Genomic DNA, 19,212 nt, shown 5'->3' with positions numbered 1-19,212 from the left:
CAGAGTGTAATGAAAATTGAGAGTTTTTACATGTAGCTACCATAGTAAAAATTATGGCTGGGTATTATACCGGGGTCATTTATCATCACATCTGAGGTTTAACAAGCTGCATCTGTTTTTTGGAGTAAAGAAAGTACCTTGATTTAGGAAATCAGACTGCATTGAAAAAGGCACCCTTTCCTTTGTTTTTTGATACTGTGTGCTCAGTCCTAATAAGAAAAATGTTTCAATTTGTTAATACTGAAATTGGAAGGGCTTTTGCAACTGTGATTAATACTGTAGGTGTAATCAAAATTAATTGTTCTCAGTTTAAGAAAATAATAGTGATGGTGATTTCTGGTGGCAAATGGAATCAATACTTTTTTTAAGAAGTCAAACAAAACAACCCGAAGCTGTAAGAGTTCAGTAATTGTTTCTGTCTCAAGGGACCAGTCACACAATCTGTCTCAAACCCTGAGCATGCCAATCTCTTTCTCAGTTTCCAGTTTTGCTCTGACAAGGGCAGATAGAGATTTCCTAGTTTTCTCTTAAACATATACTGTATAGGCCCACCTCTAACTCTCCCATCTACTGTATCTACTGAGGAGAGAGCAGGGGCTGCTGTTGAAACTCTCTTTTGCAGAGCATGACCACAACACAGCAGACATCCATGGTGCAGTTGAAAAAAAATCACAATTAAAAATGAATAAAGAACACAAAATGGGAGAAAGCGAGCTACTGTATGTGCCTTGTTTGTTGGACTTATCTCCTAACATTCAGCCTCGCTAAGGAGATGTGCCAGCTTTTTAGTCCAAGTTTTCTGAAACTTAATACTTTAGAACAAGGTGTAAAAATTTCTAAAAGTCTTCATCTGAGGTATTTCACATTTAACTGCTTGATTTTTGGCCTCCATTTTCTTGACAAAAACAGGTCAGTTTTGTAGCCAGCTTAATAAAATGTGACCTTTGTTACTGTATAGACTTTTAAATGACTTTTGAATGCAAAACAGACCTACTGTACTTACTGAGACTGTGAATTTAAAAATGCCAGGTATTGCCCCTCATAATAAATGTAACCACATGCAGAATATAGTTATAGGCATGTATATGCATTAACACGATCGGCATACATTAACTTTCCATGGGGCATTGGAAGGAAATGGATCAATTCCAAAGACAGGGATTTTTTATTTAATTTCTGTAAAGGTTATAACCACGTATGTTAAAGAATGTAAGTACTCCTTTGTACTTTGGATCAGGAAAAGGACAGTGCCTCTTGGGAAAAGATCGTGTTCTATTTATTAACATTGAGCAAATCAAATCAAATAAACACAGAATAACAATTTCAGAGGATTAATGTTAACCACCCACTGAATGGATGAGTTGGCTTGATAAATCTTCCATTTCCTAGTTATTTATGTAGTCATGGTATATCTCCCTAATAAGATTTGTGACCCTGTAATTTGTTTTGGAATCTTCTGAAACAGTGGGGGCTTATTTACACTACACAGATCACATTCGTCACTGCCCTGCTATGCTGCATCCAATTGCATTCTCAACTAGCTTAAATAGGTTTCAGGTGGGAAAAGACAAAATTTGAAGACTTTTACCATCTCAGTTTCAATCATTTTGTCATTAAAGCCAATTTGCTCTTCATTTGACATCTGGTATTCTTTGGCAGAGTAACACTGACATCATCGGTCATAAAGTCATTACAAATTCTGTAGTTGATAGAATTTCATAAATTTTCCCAGTGCTACATTTATCATCATTAAGACTGTCTAGTTATCACTGCAAGAAAATGGAGAGTATAGACTCTTGAAAACACCAGAAAAAATCGGGAGTAAAATAATTCCTTGAAATAATAAGACATGTGATGTGTATGTTGACGTCTTTTTTGTGGTTCTTGGGATAAATAATCAAAAAGATAGTCTCACATCCAGCAGGTACCTTCTTTGAGTCAATTTCTTTGAGTCTTTTCGTCTTTTCTTCCAAAATCAAGCTCTCAAAACTGTTATTATTCACATTAACATATCACAGAATTTGAGTACAGTATGTTTCATCTGAATAAAGCTGCATGCTGATTTTACTAAGGATTAGGATGTTTTGACATAATGTTCATATCCAATGTTTATATGCAAAGGGAAAATTAATATCAAAGCTTGTACATTTATATATGTATATATTTGAAAACTGAAGTTTTCCAAACTGAAATAAAAAAGAGGCTTAAAGAAGTAAACTGTTGTGTACTGTATACTGTATGTGGGCCAATTAATAGAGAACCAGATGGTTGCCAAAGTAAAAAGAAGAGCTAAAATATATTGGAGTGCTTTTGGCAAACTAAGCAAGAGCACAATTTGTTCCTTGAAAGGAGAGCCTTTGACTAAAGTGTCTTGCCTTTGTAAAATAACAAAAAAGCTCAAAATTACCATTAAAATGCATAAATGAATTCCAATAAACTAATATACCATACTATAGGAAATATAGGTTTCATGGGCTCTGATTAGCACTAGATCTGGATTTGCTAATCTACTTTAATATAGGGTAATCCACATTTAGTGATTATTTGGGGTTTTGAAACTACCACAAAAACTTTTCTGCTTTACATTTGTATTACTTCTAATACAAAAAAACAAATGAGTAAGGACAATGCATACTGCATTTAATTATCGAGAAACTCAATTATGCTCTGTAGCAATGTATTCCAAAATTTGATTGTAAAAAATAAATCTTAATCTTGGCAGACCTGTTTCCAAATTCCAGTTATGGGAAATCAGGCTTATAGTTTACAATAAGTTTTACAATAAAATCAAAATATCTTTTGTAGATCTAAGAGACCTTTCATGCATTATTTCTGACTTTTACACCAGTTTATGTTCCTGAGGAATAATTGTTTAGCGTGCCAATTGGAGTATACAGTACATTAAAGCTAATGGCATGGTCTGAAAAGCTGGAATAAGTTTTAATGCCTGACTATTTACAATACGCTTAATTAATGACACAACCTTAATTTGCAGCTTCTCTGTTTATTTACCTAAAGCACAAAGATATTATTTACTAAGTGCAAAACTGAAGAAAATGGTTTGTCTCTTTTATAATGCAAAGTATTTTAAACAGTGTAATTAAAGGGCTTTAAAGATGCATGTGGTGTTTAAAGGAAGAGCAAGTGTGTTTTGTATCCAAAATGATGGGCACACGTTTACATGTAAATTAGTTAAAAATGCCCTAAGGAATGCAGATTTGTAGAAATCCAGAAAATCAGATACAGTAAGTGTATTTCAGGACTCTGACAAGTAGGTTAAGTCATTTAATATTAAATGCATTCATAACAAACCTTTACGACCATTACTCTTGTATTATTTTGCTTTGTGCTGTACAACGGTAAAAGTCTGAATCTATGCTTGAGCTGTTGATTAAACTATTTTGGTTCTGGCCTACTGAACAACAGCTGTGTTATACAGAATCCTTATAAAATAGGTATGAATTTTATAATACCTTTTCTGCAATTTTCATGAGTCAGTATGTTGAATGATTGTTAGAGCAGATCATTACTTTTTGTTTCTAATAATTATTACTATTTAACTGGTGCTTTTCTCTGAAGTGACTTTCACTTTTGCCCATTTAAGAGATCACTTTATTAGCCATATACAATTTCTTGCTATTGGAATTCATCTTTTCACATACCCCAGCTTGCTTTCCATGAGACACAGACACACAGACATGGAGAGAAGTGTGGGGTTTGGGCACAGGGTCAGCCATTGTACAGCACCCCTGGAGCAGTTGGGCCATGCTCAGGGGCCCAATGGAGTAGGATTCCTCTGCCAGCCGTGGGATTTGAACAGGCAACCTTCTAGCCACAGGCGCAGATCCTTAGCCACAGTGCCACCGCTCCATCCTTTTTTTTAAAGAATATTTTTATGCAGCTCAGAATATCAAGTTGGTCACCTCTCCCATACTTTATGCAGTGAAAAGTCAAGAATGCAGTTTTTTGAGGCTCCAGAGATCCTACAATAATGTCAATATAGAAAGTCCTGAATGGACCAGTTATAGTCACATACATAAGCAAATCATTTAACTTATTTTAGGTTAAAGATAGTCTTTTGTTCCATGTTTCATTATAAGGAACTTTGCGGACCATATCACTAAGCTTCGCAATGATAGGCAATACGTACGTACATAAAGTTTGCTTTGGTTAAATTTAGATTTTCTGTCTTTTATTTGGCTGTGGTCTCAGCCTCCTTCACTATGCTTTGACCATGATTTTACTTGTAGTAAGATACTGTGCTTTTAACCACAGTAAATATTTGTAAGGTAATTGTTTGAGGAAAGGTAAGTTTAAAGTGTTGCTCTTTCCATTGCAGATCCCTCTGCGCCTCCCACCCCATCCGATCTGAGAATCACCAACATGACCAGTAACAGTGAGGGAAGTGGCACAGCCAGGCTGAGCTGGAACCTGTCAGAGGAACCAGACATTCCTGTGCATCACTACAAAGTCTTCTGGAGCTGGACAGTCAGCCGAAAGTCCATTGTTCCAGCAAAGAAAAAGAGAAGAAAGACCACCGATGGGGTATTTCATTCTGTTTTTACTTTGTGCCGAAGCAAGGGCGTAAATGCTGGGGCCCTGGGTGTGACTGTTTTGAGACAATAGAAGGAATGCTCATTGCAGGCCATGAGCCACAGTGCTGTAAATACAATCAAAATGATTCACAATAGTATAAACACTGAGCAGTACTACTTTTGATTACACAAGCTTCTACATCCATTGTTTCTGGACTTCTATTACCTCTTGGAAGAAAGAAGAGCTTTACGAAGTTCATTATAATAATAATAATTAATAATAATAATAATAATTGCTTACACTTATATAGCGCTTTTCTGGACACTCCACTCAAAGCACTTTACAGGTAATGGGGACTCCCCTCCACCACCACCAATGTGCAGCATCCACCTGGATGATGCGACGGCAGCCATAGTGCGCCACACATCAGCTATCAGTAGGGAGGAGAGCAGAGTAATGTAGCCAATTCATAGATGGGGATTATTAGGAAGCCATGATTGGTAAGGGCCAATGGGAAATTTGGCCAGGACGCCGGGGTTACACCCCTACAGCCAAATTATACAGCCAAATTAGTAGTCTTCTGACTGAAATGCTTGAGTAAGGTGTACTTTTCTATTTAAAAAAAAAAGTTTTTATTATTCCTTTGGCTTACAGTCTCAAGCCACTATTGACACCAGTTAGACTGTGTTTTAACCACTAATATTATGTCCTCAAGCACCCTTCACAGTAACACGTCTACTACACTATATTCATAATTGACATATATAAACGTACCAATTACTAAAACAATTAAACTGTCCTGTTGACTTTGTCTTCTTTCTCAGTTTCTGCTTTCTTCAAGGGTAATAATTGGAAAGAAAAGACCTGTCTTCTCTCCTAACCACGGATAATAAAATCCATTTCTCTTTTTCTTATTTTTCACATTTTTCTTCCTTTCACGACTGATTTTATGTTCAGCAACATTTCTACACTATAAGATGGCAAGATTAATAGGTAAAGAATAACCAGATTGAGTAGCTCGCATTTAATCAAAACAGTTAATTCTGGCTTTTTAGTAAAAACGTTTCTTCTTTTTTATTTTTTATTTACTTTATTGTTTATGATCATAAACGTGTTTTGGCCCTACAATCCCATTCCGTGTTGATCTCTTAAACCATTATTAGGAATTCAGTCTCCTGCATAAACCCATAGGATACTGAAGTAGGAATTTACTATGGCCATGTCCATTCCAACCTTTTTCTTCACACTATATCGGATTTCGTAATACAGTGTTTTTTCACTTTAGTCTGCCAAACATCTGACCTAACACAGGCACCAAGTGACCATTCAAGGAAGAAATTTTACATTCCCTTCTAGTAATCACTTCACAGAATAATGTTTTATTTGGTGACCCAGAATATGAGTGTGAATCTAATAGTGGATGCAAAGATATAAGAAAGCTGTCAGGTTTCTCTGGTTTCAACCCAAACACTTCTACATCTGACAACAGCCTTCTGTTATTAACCAAAGATCGTTGAATGGTCAAATATACAGACTGCAGAACTGGATCCAGCTTCGGGCTCTCAGATGATGTGGTCTCAAAAATACTTACAGTGGTGGCAGGGGTATTTAGTGTGAGGCCCACCATGATAAAACAGCCCAGTCGAAGGCAGCAAAATGCGCATGTGCTTTTAATAACCTTTTTTTTTTCTTTTGGGAAACATTTTAAATGTGACAGTGTAGGGTTCCGTAGTGTACCGATTGGGTGACTCTGACTGGCCACAGGCTTGTGTTTTTAATAAAGTGAAATCCTAAGTTGTGTGTATTGTTGCTGTTCTTTTCATCCCATTACAGTCCCAAAACTATGTGGATCTGGAAGGGCTCCAGCCAAACAGCAGCTACATGGTAGAAGTACAAGCAGTGACATACTGGGGACAAGTGCGTCTGAAGAGTGCCAAGGCTGCTCTCTACTTCAGCACCATGAGATTGAATGATACAAGTATGCCCCTTTTGCCACTGTTCCTTTCCATTTTGGTCACGTTATGGTGGTGTTTTTCTTTCTCCCATTGGTATCTTCCTTCTGTTTAAACAAAGGGTCTGAGTAGCGAGTGGTTTTCACAGTGGAGTTTGGTTTGCAGAAGGTATTAAGAAGGATAATACAGCTCAGTTCTCAAATCTTGCTGACAGTTCTCCAATTCCACAGCTCGAATATTGAACCCTGCAGGTTTTCTCAAGAGATATAGTCGATTTTCCCAAAGCACGGTGGCAGAATTTATAGTGGTTTGGCACAGCATGTAATGAATCCCTGGGAAACTGAAGAATATATTGGTCTGTTATATATCGTCTGTCAAATACTGGCAATTGAAAGGCACATTGAACTGCAAAGAGAATCAGTCAGTCTTTAATGTCCTTTTAAAGATGTACCAGCCTAGCATCTCTCTCATTTCTTACTCTCTTAGCAGCATTTAATTAATGGTAAAAGGCTTCACTTTCACGTCTTCTTTTGATTTTTCTACTCTCTTGTTTAATTACTTCCACTCTTTTCAATGCTTTTCATAGCTCAGTTTGAAATCTGGGAAACTCAGAGTAATCTTAATGCTAATAATAATAATGATGATGAATTGTTTTCTATATGGCAATGATTAATAGTGTCATCTTATAACAGATTAGTAAGAAGAATTTTCAAAAAGGATAATGCCTAATTTCTTATGTCAAGGAGGCATTAACTGTGTAATATTGCTTAGTTCTGTTTTATTTATTACCAAAAATCATTTTTGATTAGAATGTAGTCATTATGTTTATTTTAGTACAGTATATGGTTTCAGGGTTCTAACCCTGTCTACTTAACCAGTCTTTATTTTTTAAACTTGTGAAGTTTACAATAAACTAAGTATAAAGTGACTATATTAAATGATTATAATGAAATATCACAGCTATATTTCAATAATGGCAATGAATGGTGTTGGACTTGGTTTCTCTCCTAGAAGAACAGTCTTCAAAGATACATAAAGGAGAGCAAAGGCTGACATCTCATCCAGGAAAACAGCCAACAGGCCCATTAGAAGTTGGAGTTCCTTTCTACCAAGATGGACAGCTTCAGGTCAAAATCTACTGGAAGAAAAGGGGAGGTATGATCCACAAAAATATGATCCAACCCTTTTGATGTTTCAAAGACCATAAAAGTATGATTACTTTTTAAAAGAATTATACATCATACTGTTTATTTTAGAATTGAGTGATTAAAATGCTGACTTTGGAGAAGTTAATAATTAATGATGCACTAAACACAAAATATTGATTATAATAGTGTTACTTTTTATCTCTCAGATTTAGCTTCAGTAATCGAAAAGCCAAAATTGGAAAATGAATTGTAAGTCTTGGAGATATCTTCTAAAAATCCTACTATTACATGGAAGTTGAGCTGTGTTTGATTTATTGCCTACTGTATTTGCCTTAAAACTTTATTGTAACTGAGCTTAAATATAGTAAAAAAATAATATGGGGTCTGACCAATTTAGGAACAGGTAAAGGTTAATTACGCACTGAAAAGTTGAAAGAAAAACACGATGTTTCTACTGCTGAGTCTTTTACAGGTGTGAGGGAAGACTTAACGGCAACACTCTGTACAGTACTTTTCACTTACTTGTGGAAATACAAAACCATGAAGCTTTTACCACTAGGGCAGTACTGTCAAATTTCATTTAGTATGGCTTGTGTTGTTACTAATCTGTGTCATCACCACAGCCAGACTTTGCGTAAGAAATTGAAGAATGCAGGGAGTTTGTAAATGTTTATCAAGAGTAAAGAAGTTTATGCTAAATTCAAAAAAAGAAAAATCTTTGCAGTCTGTATTGTTTAGCTAAACTAGACCAGGCTTAGGGTACTGGGTGTACTTGACTTGTTGTCTATATTGGGTAGACTTTCAGTCAGCTTGTGTGCACCGTTAAATTACAGGCCTGGTTCATTTCACAATGACAAAATAACTTATAATGTGCCAAGCCTTTTATTTTGCAAACAGCCTTGACCACCCATATTTTAACATAAAAGCAGCTGGTCTTGATAAACAGCATTTGAACTTTTTGAGCAGTTGACTGTTCTTCCACCTTCAGTTCATTTATGTACTTGTAAGCTAATCTAACACCAACTTTAGGCTCTTGGTCATAGCCTGAGGGTGGTATCTCAGTAGGCAACTTCAAACCTGCCCTCATGTAAGGCACTGAGTGAGTTGCTGCTGCAGATTGATTGTCTTGGTAGATTTGTGACGTAAGACATGTGGAGGTATAGACAGGTATAGAGTGTGGTACATTAAGTAATTTAGGTCTTTCTTCTTAGATGATAAGATAAGAATAAATATTTCTGTTGTAACTGTCTGTTAGCAATCTATTAAAGTTATTATACCATTATTACATGCCCTTAGAAATATTCTTCAGGCTGTGGTCAGGATAGATCTAAATGAATAAATATAAAAGGTTTCTTTTCAACAATGCAATACGTTTTAATGAAATAATCTGCTCTTCCAAATGCTTTTAATCCTTTGCTTAGATGTTTACCTTAAATTTATTTATTTGAAGTTTTATTTTGAAATATTAAGAGCAAGCAAATATTGAAATGTGAACAAAGTATATTTTGTTTACTTTTATGGCAAATATATTTTTCTTTGGTTCACATTACCTCAATTTAATAAAACTAAAAAAATGCATTTTCCATTTAAAGATTCAATTCCAATTTAAAATGGAATGCTGAAAGACAATAGATCCTTCAAATGAAAATCCATATTTTCTGAATACAAGGTAATGGAACCCCATGGTGAACATCTCTCAAACCACCCAGCTGAACAAACAGAGAAAAGGGTTAAATAATATTTTCACATTTCTTTTTTGTGCAAAAGCTATTCCCATGAAAGTGGATTGTCATGAAGCATCTGCTTCAAGCGCGGAATTTGAAAATTCATTTAACGTACTCTGGAATTAGGGCAAAAATATTTTAGCTCAAAGAAACAGGACTTGTGGGTTTCAAAAATATTTACTTTTAAAAACCACAGGCTGATGGGCAACTATCAGCTTGGATATGAGAGATCTTTCCTTCGATTTTTATATATTACTACTTCGTTCCATTTGCTCAGATTTAAATCTTGTTTATCTTTTTTCATTATTTTCAGCTCATAATTCCCTCTTTTCTGCTTCCAAACTGCTTAAAGCTTTTCACTGCCAGAATCATGTCTAGCCCATCAAAGGACTTCTTTTATCTCTAAACCACAATCTCTGCCTTTGGCAGAGCTGCAGTGGCATATTCCCTTAATTATTAATATGAGAAGTATAATTTCACCCCCAAACTACATGTGCTGATGAATAATAAATTCTGCGAATAACAAGGGGAAATTCCGAACACAAACACATTTGATTACCTCAATGAATCCTATCACAACGTGCTCCTGTGTAATAGACTGTAAATGGCCTATATGGGTGATGCTTTAAGCAATCGTGGCATTCACCCACATGATCACCCTGAAACATGTTGTGATCTGTATTCTTTGACTCTGTTACATATCTTGAGGTGATATCACATTAGCTTGTGTGTCTTAGCAAGGTATTATTATTAAGTGAAGCATTGTTAAGATTATGGTACTTATTTTCCCTACTGGGAAACTGTTGGAAAATTGCCTACCCAATACTTCATGAATTAGAGGGGGAATTTGCCCACTGTTTGCCTTCAGGAAATGATGAGCTCTACAGTATGTGTATTAAAGAGCTTGTTTTTTTTTCCCAGCAACTTTACAAAATGGGACAAACACTTCAATGGACATGGACTGTATTAAATACACTTTATTAAATAAGATATGAATCTGTCATGAAACAGAAGTGGTTTTATTCTACATTATTTCAATAATATGCTCCAGTAGTTTACAATAAGGTTGGAGACGTTTATTATCTTTATAAGGGTATAAGTTAAGGTAAAAATGGCTGTAAAGGGGTGAATTTCTCCATGAATGTGAGATGTGTGGCAAATCAACATTATCTCCCTCCAAAAACAAATTGTCCACTTTAAACACATTTTGGATATAAAATGAAAGGTATTTCAGGAACATTTCCTTATGAAATTTACCATTATGAATTTGTATGGTTTTTCATGTTGTTCTTATAATTAAGAATTAATTATACTGATTTCATGCTTTTTAGTCTCAAAATATCCCAAAATTGCTTTACATATAGAAGCAAACCCACTTCGTTCCCTGCTGTAGTGCAGCCCCACCTAGGTGATGTTCTGTGCTAACAGCCGCGCTACATAACAGACTGGGTGGAGGAGTGAGAAATTAGTTCATCCAGAGAACAGTGGAGCAATATAGGGAGGCCAGGTTCTAAAAGCCTACTCCCGAATTTAGCCAGGACAATGTGGAGAACAGCTCTATTCTTATGAACACTGCTAAGGGAAGTATTTAAGACCTTGGTTTAATGTCTCATCCAAAGGATGGCACCTCCTACAGGATTTCCAAACCACTACCTCCTTGTCACCATACTGAGGTCTGGCACCAGCACTGCATACAGCAGGAACCTGTTTTTTCTCAGAGGGCTCCTATCCCAGTACTGACCAGGCCTGTGTTTAAACTATGTCTATGATTTCTATAAAACTATGGAATGGATTTCTGGAAATTAGGTTTTGGGAAATGGAAATTTCTCTTTTAACACTACTTTTACAAAGCCTTTAATCATATCCTGGTTTGATGAGTCTATACTCTCAGAACTTTCCGTCATTGTTCGGATATTTGGCAACTTACTGGCTTCATTATTTACAAGAGACCAACAAATATGTATTTCCTTCATAACTTTCTTATTCATAGCCTGACAACATGTGTTTAACATGTGAGGTGAATATATCAAATAACCCAAGTATGATGGTTTTTTGTTTGTTTCTGACCCAGATCCCAGTGTGAACCGCTACCATGTCCAGTGGTTGCCAGAATCCTGCAGTCACAATGAAACGAAAGGGCCAGAGAAATCTGTGACACAGGTAAATTAAAAATATTATTAACCCTTTTCTTCTTTCTGCAGATGAGATAAATGTACACTATCTAGTGTAGTATTTTTAACAGATGGAAGGTAATCTAAACTCCTCTAGCAAATACATGAGATGACCCACTGTATATTTTAATTAAATTACTAAAAATGATTGTTTTATTGGGTGTACAGTCAGTTTTAAAGGAATTGAGAATGATGTGGGATGGTTTAAGTGTTTTTGAACATGGAACAAGCTAATCAGCCATATTTCAAAAGCCAACACCCTGGTTTATTTCAAGAAACATTGATCCTTTGGAAACAGCGATCCTTTGATATTTAAATTAATAATCAATTAACAATCAAGTCAAATGAGCTATGTGAGATGAAAGACCTCCTTTTCTTTTTCACCTTGCTTATGTTCTTATTTTCTTGTTGCATTTGTAACATACTGTAGTTGAGATGGTATGAAAACAGAGCTATGTGTTTTTCCTAGGGAAAAATGTTGCGCACAGCATTAGAATTGGGAAAAGAGCAAAGAAAATGTCACTATTGACTGACAGCTGTGTTGGCACAATTTAGTGTGCTTGTACAGAATATGCTGAACAGTGATTATATATAGTATATATCAGTGCCATTCTTGAACTTCAGGTTTTCCATATGCACAGGTTTACCAGCAATAGCAATTAATTTGTGTAATACTGGAAAAATGCACAAATTTAAAATTGTGGAGAACAAACCTTATACACACTGTGAAACAAGAATCAAAGGAGTATGAACTGAAATAAATTAGTCTTCAATATCTAATAAGGAAAAACCCAATGTGGATTTATGCAAAGGACACATTTTTAGCTTTTTGTTCTGTTTTTGAACAAATGCATATGTGTAATCCAGTGATATCGTGTCATATTCTGACAGTTTATTTACACTTTTAATGTGGTGTCATTCTATACAAACTACTTTTGTGGAAATAAAGGACTTGCTTTTTGTGGCATTATTATTTTTCACTGGAATGATTAAAAAACTTTGATTCACTTCTCTGTGAAGAAAATAACTCAAATGTTCTTGCCAGAAATTCTCAGTAAAATACTTTATGGGTTGCAAAGAGCATTTGAGACTTTGCTGTTTCAGCTCAGTCAGATCACAAATGGCATTTGTTTGGTGACACAGCAAGACTGGCATTCTTTAGGTGCTCTGTTACTGGTTGCTAAGAAATAGATGCTGTTTTTTTGTTCTACCAAATTCTTAAAGGCTTTGGAAAATTCACATCAGATGCAGTTCTTGTTCCCTTGTACTTAGTTTGAACAAGTTGACTCAGTTGGTTTTAATAAGCCATTAAGTCTGCTACATATTAGAATACATGATTGCAGGAATTCCCAGTGTCTCGTTCGACGTTTCTGGTATTTTCATTTACCAGACCAGATTTGTTTGCTGAAAAATCTTACATTGAAAACAGGTTTGGGGTGCAGAGGGGTTTAACCCCATGGAATTAGACATCGGGTGGTGAAGATTAATTATGAATGTCCCTAATGCATTGACATTACTGTCCTTACTTTCAACTTTGTAGCTTATACCGAAAGCAAATACATAGTAGGTCTCAGTAATTTTTTCTGCTATCATGGACATAACTCCATAGTTAAGTCTTATAACTTATAAGTAAAGGAGTTATTCTAATTTCTACACCCAGCAGAGGTAGGTTGAAAATGTACATCTTTATGGGAAACACAATCCATTGCTTGCATTTTGAGCTTTAATTCCCTTTTCAGTTACAAGTAGGGAGTTCTTAATTCAACTATACTTTTAGAATAGTTTTATCTAACCCAGAATACAGACTATATAAATATGCCTGTCATGTTTCTTATGTGAAATACGTTTTTTTATGAAGCAACTAAATTATTCATTTTCCATTTTAATGTAGTTAATTATCTTTATACATCCTTGAGACCTGTAAAAAGGTGCAGTTATTGTATTTTAACTCATTTGTGATGAACAATTTTTGTTCTTTGTCTAGGAAAACTACATTCATCTCCAAGGACTGCTGTTTTCCTGCAAGTATAAAGTGACAGTTCACGCAATGAAATCAAAGGGCCGTTCAAAGGCTGAAACCACCAGCTTTTCCACCCCATCATGCTCTGCTTTGAAAGGAAAGAACCATAAACACTTCAGCTGCCCTTCAGATGGGGGTGAGTGCAAGTCTCAGCCGTAGATCTAATGCGTAACCATGCATCTCTCCAGTAAGGACGGAATTACTTTACAAAAGCAGGCGGAAGATGTTAAATGAACTTCATTTTGAAGTTTTTGTTGAGACTTGAAGAATGCTTGTGACTCAGAATGCATTTCATTAACATTCACGAACCCACAATCTATTCAAAGTGTTTACTGAATTTAAATATTGAGTGAAAGTGTCATTTACAGTGGCGTGCATTTTTAAACAATCTAGTGTTTGTGTCAAGTGTTAACATTCTGTTTAAAAACCTGAACTGTATCTATCAACTACTGATTAGGGAATTCTCTTCTTTTTTAGTTACAGTGCTTCCGAAAGTACTGGCGAAACCAGAAAACCTGACCGCATCGTTCTACATTCATGAAGGGAACATTACTGGGAATTTCTTTTGGAGGGTTTCAAGAGTACACCCCCACCAGCGGATCACAGGATTCCAGGTGACCTGGGCAGAGGTGACTACAGAGAACCGACAGAACAGTTTGCCAAACAGCATCATCTCTCAGTCACAGATACTGCCTCCAGTAAGTCTCGTGCCACAACAAATAATTACAATTTCACCCACAATGCCGTGAAGTCTGTTTTCGCAATTGCTGCCTTGACATATTTGGGAAAACATGTCAGTGGTTCTGCATGAGCTTCATGCTTTTGCTGCATTACTTTGTACTGTTGACTCTTTTCCAGAGTTTGTATTTGTGTTATTTTCCAGAGTGTAAAGCAAATCAGCACTGTAGTCTTAACAATCAGGGAGTATCAAACCATCTAAAAGAGAGGACTGGTCTTGTTGAAGTTCTTTGCTTTTTTTTTGCGTCATATTTTAGATCTCAACAGAAATGCAGGAGTGAAGAGTCTGGTCTGTGAACACCATCATGTCTCTGTAATGTAAAGATACTGGTCCTGCTCTCGCAATGCCAAGTGCAAAAGAACTGTAGGGCCAACAAAGTAACACGCCCTTAAAAATACAGGAACACTTATTACACAATGAAGGTTTGAAGTCTCTGGCGGTTGTTTCTGCTCATCTGCTTCCTATTAATCCACTCTTTAATCTTATTTGTGTTAGTTGTTTTTGTTCATAAATGAAACCATTTTTAATAAGGAAATGAGTTTGTGTTTATAAGTCTTTTAGCAGACTTTCAGCACTCAGTGAATTGCAGTCGTGAACGCACAGTGAAAATATTTGGAGGCCCCTGATTTTAATAGTCCCTTCTTATTTTTTGTTGCTGTTGACATTTCTGTCAAGTTATCAAGCGTATGCTTTTATTGTTTGGATTTCGTGAGCAAATAAATATGTATGCAGGGCAGCTATGTGTGACAGTATTTTCACGTAGGAGTTCATGGTCGCCCTGGATACTAAAAACACAGATGTGGAGCTGTCTGCAACTAAAACAGGAAAAGAGTAATGAAAAAAATGACATAAGAAGTGCATTTAAAAGGATTGTGATGTTGTAATGAATCTTCTTATTATGGATAACCCTCAAAGAAAAACACTATGCACATCACAAATAGCGGTTACAGTATATCAACAATAGACCTCCATTTCAGTCATTATACAGTATTCCAGAGGCTTACAAATCTCTGGCCTCTAATGAGGGAATGCAATGTACACATCCTTCTCTTGAGAACATTTGATTTCAGAGATTTCACTAATAGGCTGGCGAGCAGGTTCATTTAATTAAAGGTGTAAGAGAGTTATGTTTTGTTAAATCATTAACACATGATCATTTAAATAAATCAATAAAGTAGCATGAGCACAGTTACTTATCATTTCATTACTAATGGATCATCCATCTAGTCACTTTCTTTCTTTCTGGTCATGTAAATTGTGTTTAAGTACATGTACTGGCTGTTAGATACTGGAAACTTTGTAAAATACAGCAATTAACTGTAAGGTTGATTATATTACATATTTAATTACCAAATACAGAAATTAATTTGCATCTTGAAGTATATGTGAAAGGCCATTTTACCAACCATCCAGCATTGCAGTTTTTACAAATTGCATGTGTACCTAATAATAAAAAGATAATATCCATTTTGTAGATCAGAACATTTATTTTAAAAGCTATTGTTTAATTCAGATACATTTTGATTGTAGAACCAAATATTCTGTGTGATGTGAGAGCTTGACAGAAAAAACATATTATCAATGCAAAACAAAAGCTTAATGAAATATAAAATACTGAATTACATATGCTTTGCTGAGGTAGTTGCATATAATTAGAATTCCTTCAAAGTCTTTAAAGTTTCCTGTTTGGATATTAACTGTATCTAAGTTACATCCTATATATGCATTAACGTTTTTTCTTAGAGGTCTGGTGTCATGATTTGGTTCTGTTCTGGCTCTGTGTCACCTTGATCCATACCAGAAATAAGCAGCTTTTTGATAATGGATAAAAGATGAATGGTTATTCAAAGAAATATATAAGGAAATAGAAAAGGTTAATAAAAGAGTCTTTTTGGCTCATCTTGGGGAAAAGAAAAAAATGGTGTGTTGTTGATTAGCAGTCAATTTTTGGAATAGTTTTGTAAGTGAACATACTTTTGTAATGATACAGTAAGACTGTGAGTTCATATCAAGAGTTTTAAATGCTAGATTTCAGTATTTCGAAATGAGAAACCCCTTTGAGACACCCATGCTGTTTCTCTTGTCTCTTCCAGGACCATAATTTTCTAACAGTTTCCAATCTCAGAGCATCAACCTCTTATCGACTTGAAGTGCAAGTGATAACGACAGGGGGGGAAGGCCCAGCAACTGTTAAAACATTTCACACACCTGATACGTCGCCAGCTCTCCAACACAGTAAGTGTATTTTCACACACATAAACATTAATACATGGGATCTAGTCTAAAAAAACCTGTTTGAAAAGAAAATCAATTTTATGTATTGCATTACCAGTAAATTCCAAACCTACAGGTTTTCCAACACATGCATTGGGATGATCTAAATAGCACATTATTTTTCACATGTGACAGTACCATTTGTTCTTCAATAAAGGGCACATAGCAGTCAAACACTATGTCATTGGACATATGGCACTTAAAATAAACAGCTATTCCAATAAATGCCTGTTAAAATATCTCATGTTACATGTTGCTTTGAGGCCATTTGGCTAATCTTTTAAATTGTGTTTTAAGTTTGTTTATTTATTTAGGATTTTCTGCAATGGGATGTGGCTGAAATTATTTGCATGTTACTTGTATTGTTTGTAGTTTATGATCTCAAAGCCAGTTGCTGGCTTGGGCTATCTTAAATCGTGTTTCCTTTGAAAATTGTTTCTGCTATGGCTATTTTGTAATTACGTAAATAAGTTATTAAATTTCATCTATTACGCGAGTTATTGCAGATCTAAGATCACAATTCCAGCATGTGTTTTACAGATTTATTTTGTTCTTTCTGAACATCCCAGGCCTAATGTTAATATTTAAATTATGTTCCAGAGAACGAATGGATTTTTGTATAAACTTTTCACATTTTGTCTTGGTATTTCCTAAAGCCAAAAAAACACGCTGTCCACATACTTTTTTTTTAAAGTTATCTGTGCCTTATTGAATAGAACTTCATCCCAATTTTATGTCAGTATAGTTGATTTTGCTGAAATCCACATTCAAATGCAAGATTTCCCATACATAATAGTTGCAATGTTTACATTTGTTTAAAGTAGCATGTTACTCTAATACTAAAAGAAACCTTCACAAAGCAGAGTTACTTTATGATACTTTATTGGTTTGAGCTCCACTGCTGCAACTTCAATGCTTGAGTTCCTTGTCTAAACAAGCTTGATGTTGTTATTTGTTTTTGTTTAAGGGCCCAGACTCAGACAACATCATCAGCATCATCATAAGCAGTCTTCAGAAAAACACTGAAGGCCCAGGGGAATTTGTGTGACAAATACCAGTTCAGTCTTACGTACTGCACACAAAAGAGAAAAAAAAGAAAGAAAATAAACTGTGGAATCACTCTCCTCCAACTGAGGCGGGTTTTCTTTAAAACTGGATGGTGCGTGATTGGTCATACCTTCTGTCCTGCTCTCCTCACCATGTGGAATTCACTCATTGCTTTGGTCTCCACAATTTTCTAATGCAGTCAACAATGGACTCATACTGCTAACTTCCAAAGCCTTTATGCTAAATTGCTGTGGTACTTGGAGATTTCTTTTTTGTGAGGGAGATTTGCACTGTAAAAATATAAAAAAAATACAAAACAACAGTATAGTCTTTAAGCTTTGATATCATTTTTAAGATTGGGATAATGGGAAGATAAAAGAACTTTGAAGACTTTAGATAACTAAGAGGCCTACATTTGGTCTTTTGAAAAAAAAAATATTTTAGCAGCTGTTTTAAATGTAGAAAAGAAAAAAGAGTCCTTATACATTACCTTGAAAATGGAACAAGTGCCATAATAAGACTTGTATATTAAAATTGCCATCTTCAAGAATAGCTTTGGATTCAATTATTTATTATATAATTCTAAATAATCCCAAATGGCGCTTAATAGTACGTAATACCGATGGATATGATGTAACTAAAGCCTGTGTAGTTTAACAGTGAATATTGCATAAAGTATGATATTGCATGTAGGAATCCATTTAATTTAAACTGTAAATGAGTTAGTACTGTAGCTACAATTTGAATTTTACAATATTTGGTTTTGCATGACAAAACTTAGTGTTCTGTTCTAGGCATGAAGTGTGATGTCTGTGTTACCTCTTGAATATATTAACAAAGCTCCACTAACAGATTAACAGAGAATTTTATGGGGGGATATTTACTTATTATTAATGGAATGAAAATGTAGTGTGAAAATGACAGAAGTATGTATTTACTAAACTGGCTGTAGAAATCATGCTCATGTTACAGTCACTAAATGTCAATATTTATTTGTGTATGTATTACAAAACATTTGGTTTGTGTGTGTGTTTTAGTCTAGCCTTTTTTAAACTGATAAAACTCCTTGTAAAGCTGTTTTGTAAAAATTGAATTGTAAATAGAGTCTAATATTATGTTACTCGTTATTTTTCACATTAGAAACTGTACATACTGTTAATTAATAAAAGAAACCTGAAACCTTTTTTCATGGTGAGATTATTCAATATAAAGGGTAGGTCAGGAATGTGTCAGAACTGCTACAATATACAGTAGCTAAACATTGTGTTAAGGTATTAAAGTACTGTATTGGAGTGGATTTGAAGAGCTACAAGTAAAGTATCTTGATCTACGGTACATCATATTTCCAATTTGAATCTGAGTAATGATGGTATTCATTCCTCTCTTAGGTATGCAAAAATTCTAGCTTTGTAGTGATTTTTTATGTTGTACTAAAATGTCACTTTTTTCAGTAAATGTCCTTTCCTATTGGCCATTTTATATCTGCATCATCTTCATTCATACACAATCAAAGCATGACTAAGTCATGAGGTCAGTTTGGTTTGTTTGGACTCACTGTCATGTTAGATCTTTGGAAAGGCTACAGTCAGGTATTTTTGTCT

The 19,212-nt window shown here is 35.1% G+C and overlaps 1 protein-coding gene across 1 annotated transcript in view; it reads left to right on the top strand.

Moving 5' to 3' along the window:
- Positions 1-18,795, top strand: part of LOC148676604 (anosmin-1) — a 69,479-nt gene extending 50,684 nt beyond the window's left edge. The window contains exons 7-14 of the mRNA XM_088609421.1: positions 4,340-4,545; positions 6,370-6,514; positions 7,500-7,643; positions 11,432-11,520; positions 13,516-13,687; positions 14,029-14,249; positions 16,384-16,525; positions 17,532-18,795. Of these exons, the coding sequence (XP_088465547.1) occupies positions 4,340-4,545; positions 6,370-6,514; positions 7,500-7,643; positions 11,432-11,520; positions 13,516-13,687; positions 14,029-14,249; positions 16,384-16,525; positions 17,532-17,590 (1,178 nt within the window). The 3' untranslated portion in view covers positions 17,591-18,795. The remainder of the gene's footprint in view (positions 1-4,339; positions 4,546-6,369; positions 6,515-7,499; positions 7,644-11,431; positions 11,521-13,515; positions 13,688-14,028; positions 14,250-16,383; positions 16,526-17,531) is intronic.
- Positions 18,796-19,212: the final 417 nt, after the last annotated feature.

Source organism: Lepisosteus platostomus, chromosome 2 (genome assembly GCF_059453375.1).
Source record: "Lepisosteus platostomus isolate fLepPlt1 chromosome 2, fLepPlt1.hap1, whole genome shotgun sequence".
In the NCBI taxonomy this organism is placed as follows: domain Eukaryota; kingdom Metazoa; phylum Chordata; class Actinopteri; order Semionotiformes; family Lepisosteidae; genus Lepisosteus; species Lepisosteus platostomus.
Note: the sequence above shows the minus strand (reverse complement) of the source record. Positions and strands in the feature narration are given on the sequence as shown.